This window comes from Nymphalis io, chromosome 12, assembly GCF_905147045.1.
Source record: "Nymphalis io chromosome 12, ilAglIoxx1.1, whole genome shotgun sequence".
Classification (NCBI taxonomy): Eukaryota; Metazoa; Arthropoda; class Insecta; order Lepidoptera; family Nymphalidae; genus Nymphalis; species Nymphalis io.
The window spans coordinates 6,591,845-6,614,828 of NC_065899.1; the positions used below are offsets into that span (position 1 = coordinate 6,591,845).

The 22,984-nt window shown below is 31.5% G+C and overlaps 1 protein-coding gene across 2 annotated transcripts in view; it reads left to right on the top strand.

The window, feature by feature from the left end:
- The window catches only part of LOC126772347 (uncharacterized), a 52,153-nt gene extending 31,256 nt beyond the window's left edge, over window positions 1–20,897 (top strand). For both annotated transcript variants that reach the window (XM_050492684.1, XM_050492685.1), the window contains exons 4-6: window positions 13,560–13,710; window positions 18,238–18,359; window positions 18,661–20,897. In XM_050492684.1, coding sequence (XP_050348641.1) covers window positions 13,560–13,710; window positions 18,238–18,359; window positions 18,661–19,776 — 1,389 coding nt within the window. In that variant the 3' untranslated portion in view covers window positions 19,777–20,897. The remainder of the gene's footprint in view (window positions 1–13,559; window positions 13,711–18,237; window positions 18,360–18,660) is intronic.
- The last annotated feature ends 2,087 nt before the right edge of the window (window positions 20,898–22,984 follow it).

Sequence of the window (22,984 nt, forward strand, 5' to 3'; positions counted from 1 at the left end):
AGGTACTGTAGGCGATAATAAGAAAAATTGGAGCTTCTTTCGTCGGTTCTCTTCGTTTTGGGTATGAAGGTGATGTAGATATTTTTTCAGCAAATAATTTCAATGCTAATGATATAAAATTAAGAAATTTAAAATTAAATTTTTAATAAACACCTCATAATTTAATCGAATAAAAAAATTACAAATATAATACTGGTTATAATATTAGAATCGAGATAAAGATCGCTTGAAAAATAATTTTCGCTGGACAGCTTGTTTTGCAGTCACCAGGAATCTGTCTTCACTTTGATCTTAAATAAACAAAGTTTTAAATCTGTTGAACTGTTTTAGACCTATGAATTAGAACGAGCAAAATTTAGGACATTATTAATAAACACTTTGCTTATTTTTTTAAACCTGACCTTATACAAATAGTTAACAATTATTTCAAGGAACTTGGCCTGCATTTTAGTATTATGTCTTTGATTGAACAAATATTATATAATACATTAAACGAATTGCTACTTTAACAGGCTTACTTTTAATGTGCAATTTAATTGTTAAGCTTATGAATATAAAATCAACGTCGAGTTATTTATGAGTAACATCTTCGTGTTACGGGAGGTTTGACATTTTATATCTCAGCATCGAAGGTGTGTTTCGATGGAATGCAAGCGTTATTGTTGTTTAATATAATTATTTATGTAAAATTACTTTGTTATCATTAAATTGTAATAAAGTATTTGATCATAAACAGCTTTTTAATCAAATTATTCTTCATAATAATTAAAAGTTCTATCAGATTAAAAATATTATCTATTTGATTCGTGTAACTTTGTTTGCAATTTTTTTTACTCAGTTTTTCATAATTATAAGCAAGTTAACATAATTATGTCATAAATAACAGGCATTTTTTGAAGACATGTGATATTATGTAAAATTGTCTTAATTTTAATTAATAACCTTATTAGTTATTTATGTCATTTTAAAAGAAATATCTTAACTTCCTATATTATTTAAAATAAAGTCTTGAAAGGAAGTAACAAGTTTTATATTAAAAAAAAAAAATTTCGTGTCAAAACTTTTATATTGCAGTTTAGTCTCGCATTAAAAAAATTTCTTTGGTAGAAAGCCTTGTGAACATTTCCGGAGAAATAAATAAATAAATACCTTTTTAATAATTGCATTAATTTAAATATAAACAATTTAAATGAAAACGTAACATTTCGATATTAATTCCAAAATCTTTTGCTTAATATATTTTAAACACATGTGCAATATATAATTTAATTAAACAAAGTCACATTGATATCTAGTGTGTTGAAATAAAAACCTCATTTAAAACCAATGTTTCATTGTAATTAAAAGTAATTTAGCGTAGACAATAAAAAATATAAAAAGTAAGGTCGCCTTTATAAGTGAATTATAGCCATATTTTTTAAATTGTTAGGATACTTCCCAATGCAGTTCTAATTGATATATTTCGTACATGTACTAAAACAAGCACTTTATTTTATTGGATATTCTAGAACAATTGGCGTAATAATTTAGAAATTCTATAAAAAAAAAACATTTTTTAAGATTAGTATATACTACAATTTTACATATAAATTTATTGGTATTAAGCACACACATGTCTATGTATATGCGATCAACGAACAAATCTTAAGTCCTACTAGAATTACTAAAAATGTACACATTTCGCGACGGGTATCCATAAAGCTACGGCAACACAAGGTTTGTCAATTCTAACAATATCAATATATCTACAAAACGTGAACACAAGCCGATTACTGTTTTAATATGTTAGTTAGGCTTAATTTGGTTTTATTAAATACTATCTTTTTTATATAAATATTACCTTTAATTAAATAAAACTTTGCAGAATGGGTTTAAAATAATGTCCTTCTTGAAATTATTTTTTAAGTTTTATCATTGTCTTTTTAATACAAGCATGATTATTCATTTCATATTATTATTATTATTTGAAAACAGTTGTAGCTTTATCCTTAGTCAGCATGAATTTATGAGTACATTATTTTACCAATCCTATTGTTGAAGTACAAGTACAATTATCCGTACTTGAATAGACTTGGACATTAAGCCTTATAGTATCTTATTTATTTTGGCATGTTATAATTTGAGTTCCTAATGCGTACTCTTTTAATATAGGATCATATATCTACGTAGAACCTTTTCATCTGTAGTAATAGAACTATAAATTTAAGAAATAAAAAATCCTCAATAATATAAAAATACTGTTTCCAACGATATTATGCTGTAATTGATAGATTGTTTTAAAAGTGATAAGTATTATTATTATAATTAAAGAAAATCAGATTTAATTTATTTAATACAAAATATAAATAAATATATTTTGTAATAAAAATTCTACATACCTATTAGTATAGGCATATTATTATTCGTTATAGTGTAAACAAAAACTTCAAAATTATTTAAGCTAAAGTATTCTTGTGTATAAGGCGTCCATATTAATATACCATCCATTTTACGACGTGTGATGTGGATGATAATTAAACAAAAAAATAAACTTAGCCATGAGGCAATTTATCGTAATTTACCGAATAAATACTTACGTAAATCGTTAATATGAATATAATTAAAATAATATATATGGTGATTTCAAAGAAGAAACTTCTGTAAACGTAGGCGTAACAAAAAGCACTACATACTTAACATTATAAAAAATAATTAATTAATACAATAGAAATTTATAAATTCGGAAGAGCCTATTGAAATGCAACATAAATAAAAGAAAATGACCCACTTGCGAATTTTATTCGTGTTGTCGAAATCACACAAACGAGATTGTGTCAAAATTATTTATGTAAGCGATTGAAACACAACGTTCAATCTATTTCCTTTTATTGTAACAGTTACAGCTAAATATGTGGCCCGCATTGTTAATGAGACACGCTTTAAATGTGTTTTGAAGCGTCAACAGCGCAACGGTTTACGGGCCGCCAAGCAATGTATGTAAATATCGCAGGTTAAATCCTGACCGCTTTGGGTGTCATTACTATTGCTAACACAAGCTTTACGGTAAATAGTAATACTAGTAATACCTTGAAAAAATGGGTATTGCTAAGATTCTTTTTAAAAAATAAAAATGTTATGTTTCCTATAGTAAAATCATTCGTGAAATATTGAACTTACTGTGATACGCTATTTTTATGCGTCCTTCAAACATTATAATTATTATAGTCGGTCAATGGCGCATATCCCTTTCTGACATTTCACGATCGTGTTTTGTTGCGAATTCTTGTTTGTTATTAAATAGTAGCTCCACAGTCAGTTAAAATTTGCTGAGGGCTCTGCGCATTTTTTCAGTCTCCGATTTCAATATTAGACTAATATCATTAGTTGTTAAGAAATCATTTAAACAGGTCCTTATATATAGTTATATTAAATTGATAGAGCGAATAATATTTTATATTAATCTTACAATAAAAAAATATCTTAATCTTAATCCGTACTACCCGTACGGATGGAAAATTAGAGAATTAATATTCAAACTAAAAAACTCGAAATTAAAAATTCAAGAAACTCAGTAAAAGTCAGTCTGTTATATTTCTTTTGTGAAAACGTATGTAACAAAATGTAGAGTAAACAATAAATTAAATACTATCTAAATTATAAATATTTTTATTATACGTGAATACAGATAATTTATTTATTATAACATACTTCTATTTATCTAAAATGATTCTTTTTAAACTTGTACGAAAATTGATTTTTATGAATTTTCTGAGGGAAGAACAGTATTGGTTAAATACAAGTACAGATAGGTGTTTAGTTCAGTCGTAGAGTTTGTTTATGCTATGTGGTTATATAGTAACCATAGTTCTTTAATCATTTATTAAGAGCTATTACAATTTATAACCCGTGCGTCCCTTTCACTCTCCTCTCGATACACAAGCTTATTTCTATGCTTTTAATATCTAAAACATAATAAATAGTATAATAACTTCTAATTAATTTTTTTTTCGTGTTGTACATATTTTATAAATTATTCTAAAGAAATATGGCATAGTTATTTTAACTAAAATATAATAGTTAATACAAAGCGCGGTCAAACATTTTTTTCGTGATCCTCTTGTCTCAACAGCGCCGCAGCGTCTAATTTAAGTTCAAACAAATGTATGTTTGAACCCATACTTCAAACCCGCGACAGGAGATGTTGTTTTTCTCGAAAGGAAAATGTAGTAAACGCCAAAAGCTTTCATTGTTATAAAACTAAAATGAGAGGGTTTAAAAAAATCCCGAAAGATAGCCCTTGATTATTTCTAGATATATTCATTATCCAGTTTTAGTCTCAATAACTTATAGTATTACGAGTATAAATCAAAGAAATGAAAAGATTAAGAAGATTTCCTGATTTTTTATGCTTTTATGATTCTGATCTGACCCAACCATTGAAAATATAATGTAGTTGTACAAATAATATTTTATTTTTTAACTTTTCAAGTGGATGTACCCATGCAAATCATATAATAATAAAAGATTACCAATTTTGCTTTACAACCCAAGAATATTGTAACGTTTTTTAAGAAAATAAAATAAAACGATGGTTTTAATTCGTTTTCAAAAAATATATCGTGTGTAGTAATCAATTATTCAGAAGTTATATTATTAATTACTTTAAAATAACGAACACGTCAACATGACATGAGCAAACTAATCCATGCGGTAACGCTCATTACTGTTACATCTCGTGTTACCGAGATGAAAGTGAGCGCGTCCGTCACCGCTGATCCACTGATCGAGTTCACCTTGAACTTTCGCTTCTCTTACGTAACAGCTGTGGGTTACTGTTGATCTTTAAATATTCGATTTACGTACCGACAAGCGACAAAACATTATACTTGTTCGTCATTTTTGACTCTCGAAATATAAATCACGAGTTAACACATATTAATCAACCGACTTGACACATTTTTTATTTCACATTAAATAATCGGGGACTCGAAATAATAATAATTGCTGACATTTAATGTAAAATTCTAGAAGAAACGAGAAGTAATATAGGCAATAGAAAGATATATTTATTTAAAAAATATATTCTCATCAATATAGTGTCATTAAAACATAGTATTCAATACTAAGAAACGACATTTAGCGTGCACTTGCAAACATACCACTTAAAATTTAAATTCCAAACACAAATCGCAGCCACATACCATGTTCTTTACATTCACGTTTATTTATACGAAAGGTAACGTCAAATATTCTTAACTAACTCATAACAATAATAGTTAATGAAGTAAGATGTGAATAACAGGATATCCATCCTCAAGCCCACGCTGTCGCCTAACGCTTTGCTTTCAGGTCAAGGTGGAACACCAATCTAAGCCACCAGTTCAAAGCACTTTACGTCGATAATTTAGTTACAAAATAAAGGCATTTTTTTGTTATCTACTTGTTTAGAATACTTATTTTGTATGGTTTATACCACTACCCGAAATATTACTGATAAAATGATATATTATGATCTATACTTAATAAATCATTTGTCCTGTCTGACGCTATAAACGCTCGTTACGCACGTCTAAGTCTTCTTAGTCTAGAAAGCTGAAATTAGAACTCTTGATTCTTGGTTTATTTTATAATGTAAGCATACATGGTAGAGCTTTGTACAAGCTCCTCTGGGTAGATACCACCCACTCATTAGATATTTTACCGCAAAACAGGAACACACAAGGGACATAACATCTTAGTTCCCAAGGTTGGTGATGTAAGCGATGGTTAACATTTCTTACAATGCCAATGTCTATAGGCATTGGTGACCACTTACCATCAGGTGGCCCATATGCTCGTCCGCCTTCCTATTGTATAAAAAAAATGTTAAGAAAGGATTTTTGAAAACAACAACTCTTTAAGCATATTGGAGGGTAACCTATCTAACTTTTTATGAATTGTACCCGTACAACGTCGGGAATACTGGCTTCTAGTAGCGTTTAATTTTAATGATGTAATTTTTTTCGTCGTAAGATCATAATAACAATATATTGTTATTATTATAATATAATTTAAAAAGGTAAGATTTAATAATTTGATAAAAAATATTTAAATTTCATCCCAAGTACCTAAGTTTTAAGTACATACTTATTAAAAAATGTTTAAAGGGAAAAAAAAATCATGATAATAGGCATGATGACTGATTTTGAAATAACCTTATATAATTTAGATACACGTCTACTATTACTGAAAATAATTTTATTTCAGTAATAAAATATTTACGCAAATAATTGCATTTTTATTTACCTATTTTGAATTTCGCTCGAAAACACCCGCAGGTGTCATGGCGCCTGCACGTGACGTCACAAGTTTACAAGTAGTGTGCGGTCCCTCTGTGTAAAAATACATTCGAATGCCAACCAGATCGAAGAACAATTTACAGAAGCAGAACGACCATATATAAGTAAGCAACGAAAGATGATGGTTCTTGAAGAATGTGAAAAGCAATTCAAAGAAAAAATGGTTAGATAACATTTTGAAGAAATTGCAAATTGAGGCAGAGATTCATAAAGATTTATTATATATCTACGATATATTTAGATTTATAGAAGTATTCGTAAATATGTAAATTCACAGATTCATTACTAGTGGAGCTAATCAATATAATAAAATATGGCTCTTCATATGCGAGTAATATTATATACCTAACGGAAAAAAACCTATGATAACACTAAAAATACATAAAAATGTACTTACAAGGAAGTTTTCAAATTTCGAAATTCAGATGAGCAAAAGTCTTTATTTGATGAAAGAAATCTCTCCTAACATCAACATATCCTGGGCAAATTAGAGGAATTTGCCTTAACAAAACCTTCCATTTTTTCCATCATTGATATTAGATTATATTGATTAGAATAATCAACGACTCAACTAATTAAATAATGCAAAATAATTTTGAAACGCGTAAACACAACAACTGTTCAAGAGAAACGATTATAGATAAAGAGGCGTGACGTCATTCGCTCTGATTGGTGTTTCAAATAAAATGGCCGATTGCAGAATTTTATACTTTTATTTTATTAAAAATGTTATTAATCTCAATGTGTATTAAAATGGAATCATTTTTTAGAATCCTTTTAAAATAATTTCTTCTCTAAAATCATTTATTTTTTAATTCTTTAATACTGTCATCATGCCTATTATCGTCATAATGTTTTGCCACATACACGTGGACGTACATTCTACCACTCATATCTTTCTTTCTGCGTTGCTTTCGTTCCATTTTATGCTCCTATTTTGTTATTACGATTTATTAAATATTTTTGATTTTTAAACAATACTAATATAATACAATAAAAATACAAAATGTGTCCCAATTCCTTCACGCTTTAGTTTATACTAACAATCCGTCTTGCCCCCGCAAAAAGTTTCAAGCCGTGAATTATATATTCTTAAAACTAACTTAATTCATTATTATATTAATATAATCATACTAATATTAGTATGATTATAGAAATTCTGTAAATTGTTGGTCTCCCTGAAAAGCATATTTAATACGCGTCTTTACTCAAAGCCTACGCGGATGAAGACGTAATCACAGCAATTATGTAACTAAATTATTTATTTACATAAATGTTGTAACATAACAATATATTGGATTTGGAATGAGGAAGATATTTGTAAGGAGTTCTAAAAAAAGATTGATACCGTCTTGATACCGTCGTCAGAGATAATTGAAATACAACGTACATATATATACAACAATCAATTATCTATCTTATTCCCTACACTATTTGGTACAAAATTGTTTATCAAAGAAAAGTAGTTGCTTATAATGTTGTTATGCGTTTGATCTAAATGTTATACCTATTTTTTGTGTCATGACCTATACGCACTTCAGTAAGGTCAATTATTTATTAGAACAAAAAAGCCTATCAGGACTTTGCTTGTGATTTACGCTTATCTGGATTTAACCAGTTTTTGATTTTGAAACGTGATCAAATATTTATTGAGTTGTAAGTGATTTTTTTTTAAATATAATTAATATTGAGACAATTATCAGCGATTAAAAGAAACTACACTGGTAAAGGTGTCATTCATTTTATACTTCCTGCCTTTTCGAGTAAGGATTCACAAAAGAGTCCTGGTAAATTGCGATAAATGTCTAAATCAAATTATTATATCTCAAACTCTTCCTTTTATGACCATTTGTTTTTGTTATATTGAGATGGTTTTTCCTCTGCAAAAAAAGAGCAGTTCGGGTTACTTATAATTAAATTGGAAGTCGAGACGGTGTAGGGAACACAGGATATTTTAGTTAAATAGGACAGATATTATTAATAGGACACAGATATGTATGGCATATCTGTAAGTGTTCCTATTTTGTATTATTTGTATATATTTAGAATAATATTATGTATATTCACTCGAATAAATTGTATTTTAATTATAAATATATTTTAGAAGATAATGAGTTATAATATTAATGCGCCTACCTTTGTACTTTATTTAACGAGTAAAAACTGAAGTGTATGTAGTACAATTTCATATAGAATAATTAACATATACTCCATGAACCAATCGAGAGCCTGATTGCGGTTATGTTTCCTATAGTAAAAACATTTCAATAGAGACGGTTTCATAAGAGATTAATGTCTGGGAATCATGTCTTTTGCCATATAAGAAAATATCGAGTGTCGTCTGCTCGCTTGGGTTTCGACCCGTAAAATATATTTTCACTCGCTTGAAAATATAGTTTTCTTAACATAACTTAACTTTAACTAAAAAGGCGAGATGGCCCAGTGGTAAGAATCTTAACAGATGATCGTGGGTTCAAACCGGGCAAGCATCACTGAATTTTCATGTGCTTAATTTGTGATTATAATTCATCTCGTGCTTTACGGTGAAGGAAACCATCGTGAGGAAACCTGCATGTGTCTAATTTCACTGAAAATCTGCCACATGTGTATTCCACCAACCCGCATTGGAGCAGCGAGGTGGAATAAGCTCCAAGCCTTCTCCTCAAAAAAGAGGAGAGGAGGCCTTTAGCCCAGCAGTGGGACATTCACAGGCTGTTACGGTTACGGTTTTTTTTTTATATGTCCGGGATGGCAAATGACTACTCCACCTGATGGTAAGTGGTAGTAGAGTCCAAACGCGACGACGGCCAGTACAGTCGGGAAGAATGTTCTGTACTAGCCGTCACCGCCTTGCCGACCCGCAAGATGCCTCTTCACGCCTCGTTTGAAGGAACCCGGGTTGTAAGAGGAGGGGAACACGTGAGCTGGTAAGGAATTCCATTTTTTGGTAGTGCGACAAAGAAAGGAGTTGCCAAATTTCTTTGTGCGCCATGGAATTGATGTCACAGTTAGGCGGTGACATCGAGAACCAGCTCGCGTGGACTTAAGAAGGAAGGGGGAAGCAGTAATTAGAGAGAATAATTCCTCAGAGCACTCGCCGTGATACAGTCGATAGAAAGCGCTCAGTGCTGCTATCTCGCGACGCAATTGTAAAGGTTCAAGGGTGTTTGTGACCTTTACGTCGCCAATAATGCGTACTGCACGTCGCTGCAACCGGTCCAAGGCCTCCAGTAGGTACTTAGCGGAGCCATCCCAAAGGTGCGAGCAATATTCAACGCAAGACCGTACCTGTGTTTTGTATAACAGGCACAGTTGTTGTGGCGTGAAAAAACGCTGTTTTTATAATAGCCTCGATGTAATCCCTTGGACTAAGGTCGCAGCGAACGTCCATCCCCAGCATGGCGATTTTGCTTTGTATCATCAGCGGTATACCACAGAGGGAGGGATGAGGGTAAAATGGTGACTTTTTCGCTATGAGAGCGCATACCTGTGTTTTCTTGGCATTAAACTCAACAAGATTATCAGAGCATAACTTTGACTAAGATCCAAGTTTTTGTCCTCTCGAGCATCTTGTCTCCATGGGTTTTATTAGTATATAATATGTATACAACTACGTATGTCAATGTAACTGAGTATTTGATTATAATTAACATTATTAAATTATTGTTAACATTAATAAAGCAAAATCGTTGAGTATGTTAGTTTTTATTATATCTGGAATTTAATGTATTTTTTTACGAAAAGAAGACATCAGAAATCAAACGATAAGCCTAATCCACCTGGATATAGTAATGTCGTATTTGTCAAATTGCTTTTTGAACACAGAATTATGATAAATATCCAAGTTTTGAATTCCAGCGTTCGGTTGTAATCTCTAGATGTATGTATGTATAGTTGGTAAAATTCTTTTGAAATCAATGAATCTGGACCCAAAATTGAATAAAGTGCTGACGTATGACGTTGACGTAAGACCAAATCGAAACATTTGATGGTATGGTCGCACTAACCGAACTTAGGTGAGTTCTCCAACTCAACATCTATTTAAATTACTTATCAATCTAAGTTTATTAATGGTGTTCATAATTATAACACACATGACATTATTAGTAATAATGTCGTCTTGTGTACTAAAACAAAAGGTTTATAAAACAGTATAAAAATAAGCTGTTGTTTACGTTAGTCGTTGAAAAGATTTACGCTAGACCTAATTCTCACCGAATGAGTTGCGCGTACCTCCATTATGAGATCGTTAACAGATTGCTTTATTGTGAAAATATTGTGATTGAAGATGGTTACAAATAACCAACACAACAGTTACAACAGTAGTAATGTTTTCAATGTTAAAAATTTAGAGTTTTTATGCTTGTTCAGATTTGTTAACTACTACTTGGTATCGATTACATTAATCCTAGATATAACAGTAAGATAAAATCCTTATCGTTAATGTGGGTGGTCAACAATAATTCCATTGTTGTTCTGGTCTTAATGTTTTGTGAACGAATGTAGTTTCATCTCCAAGCACACACCATAATTACGTTTAGTAAAACTGTAAGAATGATGGGCAAGTAATTGTCCTTTAGTATATAGTATAGTATAGATACCTTATATGTAATGGAATGACTGCCTCGTTGGTCTAGTGGCTTGATATAAGGCCGCAGACCCGTAGGTCCTGTGTTCAATTCCCAGGTCGGGCCAATAAAAAGTTATTGGGTTTTTCTGTCAGAAAAATTCTCAGTAGCAGCCCGGAGTCTGGAAGTTGGAAGTGTGTACACTCCCGGCCTCGGAAAGCACGTAAAGCCGTTGGTCCTGCGCCTGAACTCTTTCCGGTGGTGTCGGATTGCCGTCCCATCGAATTATGAGAGTTAGGGAATAGAGAGTACACCTGTGTTTGCGCACACACTTGTGCACTATAATATCTCCTGCGTAGTTGGCTTATCTCTCTTGAGATTGGCCGCCGTGGCCGAAATCGGTCTGGAGGACATTATTGTTATTATTTAATGGAAAAGAAAGATTTTATATTACAAGAAGTGTTAAGTATTTATGAGGTTGCAATGTATAATGTAGAAGTCATTGAGTATATGACTTAAGGTTGAAAGAGAAGTAAGAGAGACAAATGAGATAGCGAGGGCGACTGATTATAATGATAACTATAAAAAATAATACATAAATTAAATTGAAATTTACATTACACTTATATTTTAAAGGTCGTAATTATTTTTAATTGACCACAAGTTTGAAAAAGGAAACATCTAAAAATAACCGCCGTAAAGTAATTTTCGTAAATGGAACTTTATTATCCGCATCTTTCGATTTTTTCCTTGCAGATAAGTTCTGTTTCCAGTGTGGAACATATCCTGTTACCTTCAATGAAGATTAATAAACAAAAAATATAAACGACCAATTATTTTTTAGGATTAGCGGTAATTATTTTATGAAACATTGCTTATCTTTTGAATAACACTTCGCCTTAGCGGTTAGGTTACAAAGAACTAATTGATTGAAAACGCGATTTACAAATCATTACAATTAATTTATCGTTAAAAAATAGTAATTACTGTTTAATAGTAGGCGCATCATCCGTGTATGATACAATACGTAATACTTGTTTCCTTTAACACACCTTATGTAAGTACATATGTTTATACATTGTCGGAAGTGCTTTGATACGGTTAATAGATACATAGATGCGGCATTCGAAGGTAATTAAGTTATTTGAACAATTATCTTAATTTTGAAGGTTAGATATCTTTATGTATGTGTAATATTTCTTAGTTTGTTATTTGTTGTAAGTGTATCGTGTAATTATGCTTCGTTTAAATATTTATTAATTAATTATTTGTAATTGTAATAATATCAATATATGTGATTGTCAGTGTATTTCGGCTAAAAAATTAAATAATTTTAGTATTGGCTGTCATAAAAATAAACAAAGGCCAAGCAGCGGAATCAATTGCTTTAAACTTAAAACATATTTAAAGTAATACCTATGGAGGGCATTGTTACATTTTAAATTTATAATTTAAGGAAGTGTAGTATTTTTGCTTACAAATAAGTAATTCCTTAAAATACTAGTCTTAACTATAAACTACGACTATTTTAATTTGATATTATAAGCCATGGCTCATTTTCAAACATGTATTTACTTAATTTATTCCTTTAATTATATTTTTACTATTATTGTACAGGCTTTTAACAGGATTTTAATAATTTCACCATTGCGAAGCTGCTTTATCCAGAAGTAACATAGGCTATATTTTATTTCAGTAATAGTTATTTTTCTTATCGTTTTATTATAATAAGATAATATTTGTATATTTTATAGTCACAAACTGAAAATCTAAAAAGGGCAAAGCTGCGGACTCAGCTTGTGTTTAATAAACAAATAATAACACTTATTTAACCTTATTTTTAAGGCAAGCCTGTTGAGACACAAGTAAATCTATATCGTATCGTCTTTTCCTTGCCTTGACAAAAATCGACCCGAAAGTCATTATAGTCATATTATAAGTTTTTTTTGGCGTTGTGAAAATAGGCTTTATTTATATTAAGTGTACATGTTATATTAAGTTACATTTATATTAAGTTACATGTACAGGTAAGTACATGTTTTGTGTTTATGTAGATACCAAATTTATAACGCTCTGAAATGTAGTCGACTGTATTATCGGCAATATAAAAGACAAATTGTTCACGAAATATCTTATAAATGTAGGTTATATTTATAAGATATTTCGATACTTATTTATATACTAAATAAGTGTCGTTTTTAACATTTATTATTTATTTGGCTGCATTTTGTTAGGTTCTTATTATTAAGGAGACCCTTTTTTTTAAATAATTATATCCTGGGACATATTGCACACACGGTCATCTGATCCCAAATTAAGCTTGTACAAAGCTTGTGCTATGGAAACCAAACAACTGATATACTACTTATACTACTTTTCTTTTATAAATACATATTTATATAGATAATTACACCCAGACTAAGGACAAACAGACATGTTCATGCACTCAAATGTCTGTCCTGTGTGGGAATCGAACCCACAAACCTTCGGCGTGAAAGGCAAGTATCTACCAACCACGCCAACCGGCTCAAAATAAATCTTTATCAAGCGGTGTGTGAAGTGGCTGATATAAGGTTTTTTTTTTAGAGAAATATAAAACCCAAAAATTTAGTATTATGTTTATTTTATAAGAAATGACTTTATTTGTGTTTAATATCCATGTATTTCCCACCAGGTCTACCACATGTGCGATGACCTCGGCCGGCAGTTCAGCTACTCCTGTCCAAACACGACGCTGTTCCAACAGCGTATGCTAATCTGTGATCATTGGTACATGGTAAACTGCTCTAATTCCGAGAGCGATTATGACGCGAATCTACTCATTGGTAAGGCTTTAATTACTTTAAAATAAATTTTGTAAGATAAATGACAGAAGTTTTCTGACCATTCTCAACAGATAATAACTATGTATGTTCTGATATATTCTATTAACAGCAAAGATCTCACAAAGAGGCGCACTCTCTATTCCATCACTCTCATAATCCGAAGGGACGGCAATCCGGCTCGACCGAAGAGACTGCAGGCGCAGGACCAATGGCTTTAGGTGCTGTCCGAGGCACATGAGTTAACAAAGTTTGTTCAAACACAAATCCAAACTTCGGGGTACTACAAACATTTATTGATAGTAAAGCCTAATAAAATTGTGTCGCCCGTACACGCTGCTTAAACTCAGGACCTCGAGATCTGCTTTATACCTTTATGTAGTAGCCAATATACTAACGAGGCAATTATTTGTTTTTATATTAATAAATATAGAATTCCGAAATAAGCTTTAATTAAATACAATATGTTTTGGTAAAAGTTTGTTATATCCTATTATTTTAAAACAGAATTATTGCTACTTGGCTATATGCGGTAGTTACTTAAGCTTAAGTCGAAACATTTTTTACTTTTATTTTCTTTCTTATTCCTGTCACGACAGACTGTAAATAAAGCTTTGTTAGGAAACTCGTATTTCGAATCCTTTTTCAAGACATGAGAGGAAAAATATATACAAAAAAGAAATTTGTCCTTGAATTATAGAAGTATCTATCTAAGCCTAAATAAGATATATATAATATATTGCAAAACATTCGTGGGCGAAAATAACGTTGGCGTTCATTTTTGAAGAAGGTTAATGTTCTCCGTACCAACGTCCTTTTTGTACTTGCGAGATATTAAAATTAAACTATTTCAAATTTATTATTAAAAAAAATAAAAGGGAATTAAATAAAAGCAAATATTTTAAAATTGGAAACCATAAAGTTTTGACAAAGTATACAATGCTGTACATAAGCACTTGCAGTTGGTGCTTACTTGGGGCTTTGCGCAAGCCCGTCTGGATAGGTTCTAGCCACGTATTACATATTCTAACGCGAACAATATTTGGTATTGTTGTGCTCCGCTTTGAAGGGTGAGTGAGCCAATGTAACTACAGGCACAATGTACACTTAGTTGCCATGGCTGGTGATGCATTATCTATGTACGAAATGGTGAATATTTCCTAAATTCATCATTTCGTAGTCTGCCTCAGTAATTATTTAAAATAAATCTATTATGACCGAACTATTATTTGTATATTTTGTATACTTGTTAAAAGTTGCAAAACCCTTTTCGTTGTTAGGCAAATTATAGTCAGTACGAGTTATTATACAAGCCGGTTACTCTGATAAATGTGGCACGATAGCTATAATTTATTGTAAGAGATAAATTGTTACGCAAAACCTAGACTTTCACTGATCAAATTAGTTAGTTATTCATTTAATTAGCATACGATAACTACGATAGAACAAATGACGTCATTAAAAACGCTAAGTGTAGGATGGGCTTAGGGTATTATCACCGCCGATTGGATAACGTAATAAGCACTATCGTGGTCCTAAGGTGGTAATATTAGGTATGTACAAAACGGTATGCTTATTAGTTAAAATAATGTTCTTGGTAATTACACCCAATAAATGTCCTGATGTTGGGCAAAGGATACAATCTCTTTCTCATAATAAGCATAAGCTGTATGCTATTTCGCTTTTCCAATCCTGGTTGGTGGTTTCCTCAAGCTGTTTACCTTCATTGTCGAGCACGAGATGAATTATTAAGAAAAATTAAGTATATGAATTCTCAGTGGTGTATGCCTCGATTAAAAAAAGTAATCGTCGGTTAAGATTAACGTGTTCTAGCCACTATACCAGCTTGGCATTCTTATTAGTATAAAATATATTTCGGTTTTACTTAATTAATAATAATATTATAAAAATTTACCGCTCATTACATTGTCAATTTTATAAAATGTTTATTAAAATTATTATAAGTAAAAATAAAATTGGTTAATAATATCAATACATGATCCACTTACAATACTATCAGAATTCGAAATCCATGTATTGTTCGTTACCTTCATACAAAGGCCGGCGCGATCGCAAGTTATCAACCTTGTCGGTCTTCGTGTATATACACGAAGAGCCACGATACAGCCTTAATTTGGTGCTATTCTTAACCGATCGAAAATGATAACCACGACCTATCAATCAACCTAATCATCTGGCATCTTACGAGCAATCAAAATCAAAATATTATTTATTCAAGTAAAAAACATCGTGTTACAAAATTAAATCAAATGTAACGGTATTGCCATTTCGGAGTATTGATTATATCGAAAAGAATCGACAAGAAAAAAAAATAGTTACTATTTTTATAATAAGATGAGTTCATGATATTAAACTACAGATACAAAATTTAATGTCAGACCCTATTGTTAAGTACATATAAGGTACAAAGTTATGTAACTGATTTAAATAAATTTCTTAAAAATAGATTAACTGTCTTTTACGTAAATCATACATATTTTTGCTCGTAAAGGCGTTTATACAAATACTCTTTATTTTACGCCGATAAAACAAACGTAGATTACAGACAACATCACACACGGAAGATGTAAGTACGAGAGGCGGCCTTATCGCTAAGATAGTGTTCGGTAAGAAGGGAACGGTAGGAGTTTGTAAATGATATATAAAAATACATTAATAATTATATTTAACGATAATATCGTGAGGTACAAACAATAATTTTTTTTTTATTGAAATCCGTACGGCGTAGTATTGTAAAAAAAAAAAATTCTTAAAAATTGTTTGATAATATTTATAACTGATTTTTACAGTCAGGAATTAAAAAAAAAAAAAAAAACAATAAACACAGCAATCTGTCTGTAATGTCCACCCATAAAAACACACTAAATTGCTCAACGCGCAAAAACAAGTATGAATGACCAGACACTTATGTAATAATTACGTTCATACATATCACCAAGAATAATTTGCCATTCAATGGTTACAAGTATAAACTCTAGTTCATTGCCCTTGATCTTTCCCGTAATACGCCCTTTATATGCCATGCATGGTCATTAATAATTAATTAATTGATGTTATTTTGCATACTCTTATGGAAAGATATTGCGTGTTAATAATTTATAGAGTGCAAACTTTCATACATATTTTTTAATTATTTAACCATATAAACAGGATTATTTTAAAACACTAATAACCTCGCAGGACTATAATATTACTAACATCATAAGCAAAAACGTTTGTTCTTTAATAATAATTTAATAATTCGTCAGATTCTACTTACTGTAATATATATTTTTATAAACTTTTTTGGGATATTGTATTTGATTTATAAAATTTGTAGTACCATAGTCTTCGGAAATAGTACTTTAACTTACCAAATAGCTTTTATACCAAAAAGCAATATGACGTTGTTATGTAATGTTTGCGATGAGTACAGATAAATAAGAGATAACACCTACATTCCAAATTTCCCATCGATATGTGAGCTTAACGCTACAATACTACAACTGCCTATATCCTAAAAAATATAAATATATAGATTTTATATACAAAGACAAATATATACATTTTATATATAACCATTAGTTTTTGATATTAGGTTAGTATATTATTTATTTTATTTTTAGAAATAGGTATTATACTCACATAATACATTGACGAAACGAAACATATTAAATTCCGAGACGAAAATTACGTATACTAAAGTACCTTTTGATGAATCGTTAACAAGAGCCCAATTTTATCTTATGAGTCAACATGTCTGCCAAAAGAGGCTTCATGGACATTTGTTCTATATGACTCATTAATTCAAAAGATTATCATTAAGATGACTATTTTAATAAACATGTTACTTTAAATTTGACAATTCATTATATCGTATTTTTTATCTATATTAAAAGATATATTCCAAATAATTATTTTGCGCATACAATATAGTATCAAGAAAAAATCCGACTCATAACAACTATAGAACAGTATTTCTCTGATAAAAGTTTGATAAACGATTACATTTTCGGTTAGTTGATGGTTCTAGCCTTATTTTGCGTAATGGGTTATCTTTTTTAAATGTTCAAGGAAGAGCATTTTATTCCACAAATAACAGTCTGGTTAACAGTCTGTGCTGGTACTGTCTGATATTATTACGATTGTTATTTAATCACCACAGCAGCACTCGGTATTGTTGTGTTCCGGTTTGAAGGGTGAGTGAGCCAGTGTAATTACAGGCACAAGGGACATAACATCTTAGTTCCCAAGGTTGGTGGCGCATTGGCGAAGTAAGTGATGGTTAACTTTTCTTACAATGCCAATGTCTAGGCCCATATGCTCGTCCGCCTACCTATACTATAAAAAAAAACCTGAACGATTATAACTATTGTTATCAACGCATTTTAAACAATCTTCTAATTATATCAATACTAATTACGCCGTAAGATAACAAACAAACAACAGGTTTGAAGGCGGGTATCTGTCAGTGCGCATACACACACACACACACACCTATTGTAATAATAAAAAAAATGTTTTTTGCAGGTCAAAGGGACAAGCCGTTTGTGTCTGATGAGGAAATGCGTCTCCGAACACCTCGACCTGATATTCTATCTGTGCCTCCTAATGATAAGTACTACGATGGATTAAGAGAAGCTGAAACTAAGGTAAAAATACCACCTTTCAAAATGTGTTATTTTTGTCGAAATCATTGAAACTTCTGTGATTTGTCAGCATAGGTTGCTGACATATTTATATTTCGTATGGTATTCATCTCGACGCCTAATTTTTATCAATAAATCACTTATATTGCTTTTGTTTGCTCGTGTAGCGCCTTTATTCTTTTATGCATAACATGGCTTTGACAGGTGGAATTATGACACTGAACTGTGTTTTTGTATTAAACAATCTGCGTTTATTATATAATATTTTCTTTAAGTGTTAAACTTTTTTTTTCATTTATTTCAGTTTCCAATTCATCCTGATAACAGCATTGTTGGAATATCAGATTCAATTTTAAACTCTAACGACTTAGATGGTGACAAACCAAGCTACAGACCACCAAGTTCCTGGTCGATGAGCACCAAAAAGAAACCACGTCCAGTTAATATCGATACTGGTACTTCGAATTCCAATTATTTTAACAATGTGAGAGTAAACTTTAATGAAGGCGTTGGTAATGATAAGAAAATATCTTCTCAAAATCCTAGTAAATTTCCTTCAATTACTAATAATCGACCTCGTGGAAATATTAATCCACCATCCCAGGACTTGACTCCACCATTATTACCACCAACTACAACTGAAAGAAATGATGATTTGGAACTAGATACAGTTATCACTCCAGACCCCGTGTTCAATTTCATAAAACGTTTTGATCCAAATTCTCCAGACTCAATTAAAACAACGATGACCAAGAATGAAATTATTGATCTTAATCACCATTTACCTGCTGGTCAGGCTAGTTCAGAAGAAGATAGAACTCCACGCAAAAACAAGAATTTCGGAAATAATTTCAATGTGCTGCAAGCTGATAAAAAGAAAAGTTCTACTGAACGGTCGCGGTTTAATTCAGTTAACGTAAAGTCAGATTCCGATTCAAACATAGAATCTTCTAATGTCCAAGTAGCAAAGCCATCTAGGGAGCTTTTGCCACCCAAGACTGACATAACAGAATTGGCATCGACAACTATGGGACCGCCTATTTACTATGAATGGAAATGGGCGGTACCAGCGTTTGACTTAGAGCCTCCTAAGTTAAACAACGAAACCAACACAACAACACCTAAACCAGTTAAGCCTGGGAAGAGACCATTCAGCGTTGTAACACGTTCGACACCAAAAGTAGTTGACCCAACGCCGAGTAATACCGAGTACAACATTAGTTCTTATTTTGTACCGGATTACGTGTTTCCTTTAGATGGACCTCATCCAGGATATGACGATGAGGATGCGCATACATCATTCCAGGTTCAAGTATCTAGACCTGGTAGGGCAAGCTATGGAGAAAACCCGGCTTGTCCTCATTGTCATCCAGCGTATCTTAATCCTGGGACTTGCGAACCTTGCATTGTAAAGCGGTAACATCAAATTATCGTATAATGACTTAACAGATTTAAGTTTTTCACAGCCATTCCAATCCTCATAATTGTTATTTGCAGCAAAACATATTGCAAATAGATGGTAATGATAAAATACGACAACTTCATTAAGTCGAGTTGACAATAAACGATTAAATAATATTTATTTGGGTAAAAAAGTTTAATAAACATAATATAGATTTGTTAGTGTTTTGATTTAAAATAAATGACTACGTTTAAATTTTAGGATAGTCACTTGTATGTATCTGTAGGTAAAGAGCGACGACATAAAAGTTAATGTCGAATTTTACATACTATTTTATTAATATGTATTAGTAGCAATGTAATGATTGCATAATAATTTCATAAACGTAAAATCCTGCAAATATCCCACTGCTGGGCCAAGTCCTCTCCTCCTTTTTTGTGGAGAGGATTTTGAGCTTACCTCACCACGCTGTTTCAATGCTGGACTTCTACAGGTTTCAACACGATGTTTTCGTTTATCGCCGAGCACGAGATGAATTATTATAAACGAAAATTGAGCACACGAAAACTCAGGTATGATTGTCCGGATTTTATTTCGGAATGATCGGTTAAAATTTTCGTCTTCTAACCACTGGACTATCACGAAAGATTTGAAAAGTATCTAACAATAAATATGTACCATTCATAAAACTAAGTATAAAAAATATAACAATATCGTCTCCGATGACGTTGCTATCACCTGCGTTCCTATTTTTATATATTTCGAGCTTTCTCAATGTTTATTTATTCAACGCGAGAATAAAAAATGTAATTGGATTGGCTCATCTTGAGATTAGCTCGTTATAACAAAATTTTTAGCTTCATATAATAGAATTGGTAAACCTACTTCTAACTGTGTATCTTCAATGTAAACATATTTATTCGATCTGATATTATTAACTGATATATTCTTTTAAATAATTTACTTATCAAAGATATTATTTGTTAAAATAAAGCAAATCTGTATATAATGCTATAATTGTTAAGGAAAATGGTACAACTTGTAAAATATATGTAAGTAACAATCATATAAGCTAGCTATAAATATTTATAATTTTGTTTATATTTGTACGATAATAAATGCCTGTTATAATACACATTAAGTTACGAATAAATAAATAAAAGAAAAGTTCTTTGTTTTATTGTCTTAAACGAAAACATTTTAATTTATTTCAATTTAACTATAATTATAATTCTATAGACCCGTAAAGGGTAACATTATTTTTCTTCATAACCAATTTTGGTTATATAGCAAAACTAAAATATCTCTCGCGGTGTTATTGACGCCAACATCGCGGCTCCCAATGAGACTTATTGTTTTTGTTCACAATCATAGTGTTGTTGATTACAATTTATATCGTCAAACATATTATTTGCAATACGACCTATATTCTATAGAAACTATAATATAATTATACTATAGAAACAATAATATTTAGGACACTATATTTAGGATGTTTTTTTTATAGAATAGAAAGGCGGACGAGAGCATATGGGCCACCTGATGGTAAGTGGTCACCAACGTCGATAGACATTGGCATTGTAAGAAATGTTAACCATCGCCAATGCGCCACCAACCTTGGGAACTAAGATGTTATGTTCCTTGTGCCTGTAATTACACTGGCTTACTCATCCTTTAAACCGGAACACAACAATACCAAGTACTGCTGTTTTGCGGTAGAATATCTGATGAGTGGGTGGTACCTACCCAGACAAGCTTGCACAAAACTCTACCACCAGTATGTGCCGGGATGGCCATTACATAATGTTTTTGACTTTTGAATGTTTATATATGTGCGTGTATTGTAATATATGCGGGAATCTATGGCTTTACGTGCACTCCGAGGCATGGAAGTATAAACAATCCCAACTTCGATTCTGACATGTTACTAAGAATTTCTCAACAGATCGAATAGCTTTTATGGGCTCGGAGAAACTTTGGTGCATATACGTCTCATGTATTTATTTATTTATATAATTGACCAATTATAAACATTTTCTGAGATCCTGGTGTAAAAGCATATACATTCTCTCACAAAAGTATTACTAACATTGTGTCAGCTACCCGAAGTACAAAGTTTATGCTAACTTTTATTTATAGTAATGTAACAATAATTAAAAAAAAAAATATCAAAATTAAAAACTGGCCAACCTCCAGTAGTGGAGAGGCACAAGAAGAAGAAAAGACCTATAATTAAATATTTTTAATAAACAATGGTAACCAAGAACTTAACGAAGCTGGTAAAAATCGGGTGAACAACTGATATCGGCTGCATTATTCCAAAGTACCATTGGACGTACTCGTAATGCTGTAGAAGTGACTAAACCGGCGATCCGATTCCACATGCAAAGTCCACAAGGAAGAAGTGCAGCTAAGTTTATGTTGGAAAGAAAATAATATTGTACAAAAATATGAGTCTTAGAATTATCCCAATATAATAGCCCAAGTAGATAATTCAACAAAGGCTATAGGTGCAGTTATTGAAGCAATCTCTAAGCCCACGGAAGGACATAGATTGCTTTCCTATACATAAGGAGCCTAAGGAGGAGCCTAATACGCGGGCGAAAACTAGTGTTTAAATTTAATAAATGAAAAACAAGGTAAAATGTGTTGCTACATACAAAAAGGGCAAAATCCTAACTATTGCCAACATTTCATTATTTCAACATACATATATATATATATTAATCCATAAATTCTTTAGTTTTGATTCATCACTTTACTTAATTTCGTTTCATTCTAAACAGACGTAAATGACGTCCCACGTAGGTGCGGCATAATGATGTTATTATACCTTTGATATGTAAAAAAAATAGACAAAGATAGTTGTAATCGTAGACGGAGAAATAGATAATAGATCAAGGGGCCGTGAAACCGTGATTGAGACAGAGATAGTTGTCAATGTGTGCGTATAATGTTGCCATAGTAACTGCATTCCCTGTTTTGGGAGATAAATAATTTTCAGGATTTAATTAAAGCCGAGATGGCTTAGTGGTTAGAACGCGTGAATCTTAACCGATAATCGTGGGTTCAAACCCGGGCAAGCCCCACTAAATTTTCATGTCCTTAATTTGTGTTTATAATTCATCTCGTGCTTGACGGTGAAGGAAAACGTCGCGAGGAAACCTGCATGTGTCTAATTTCATTGAAATTCTGCCACATGTGTATTCTACCAACCCGCATTGGA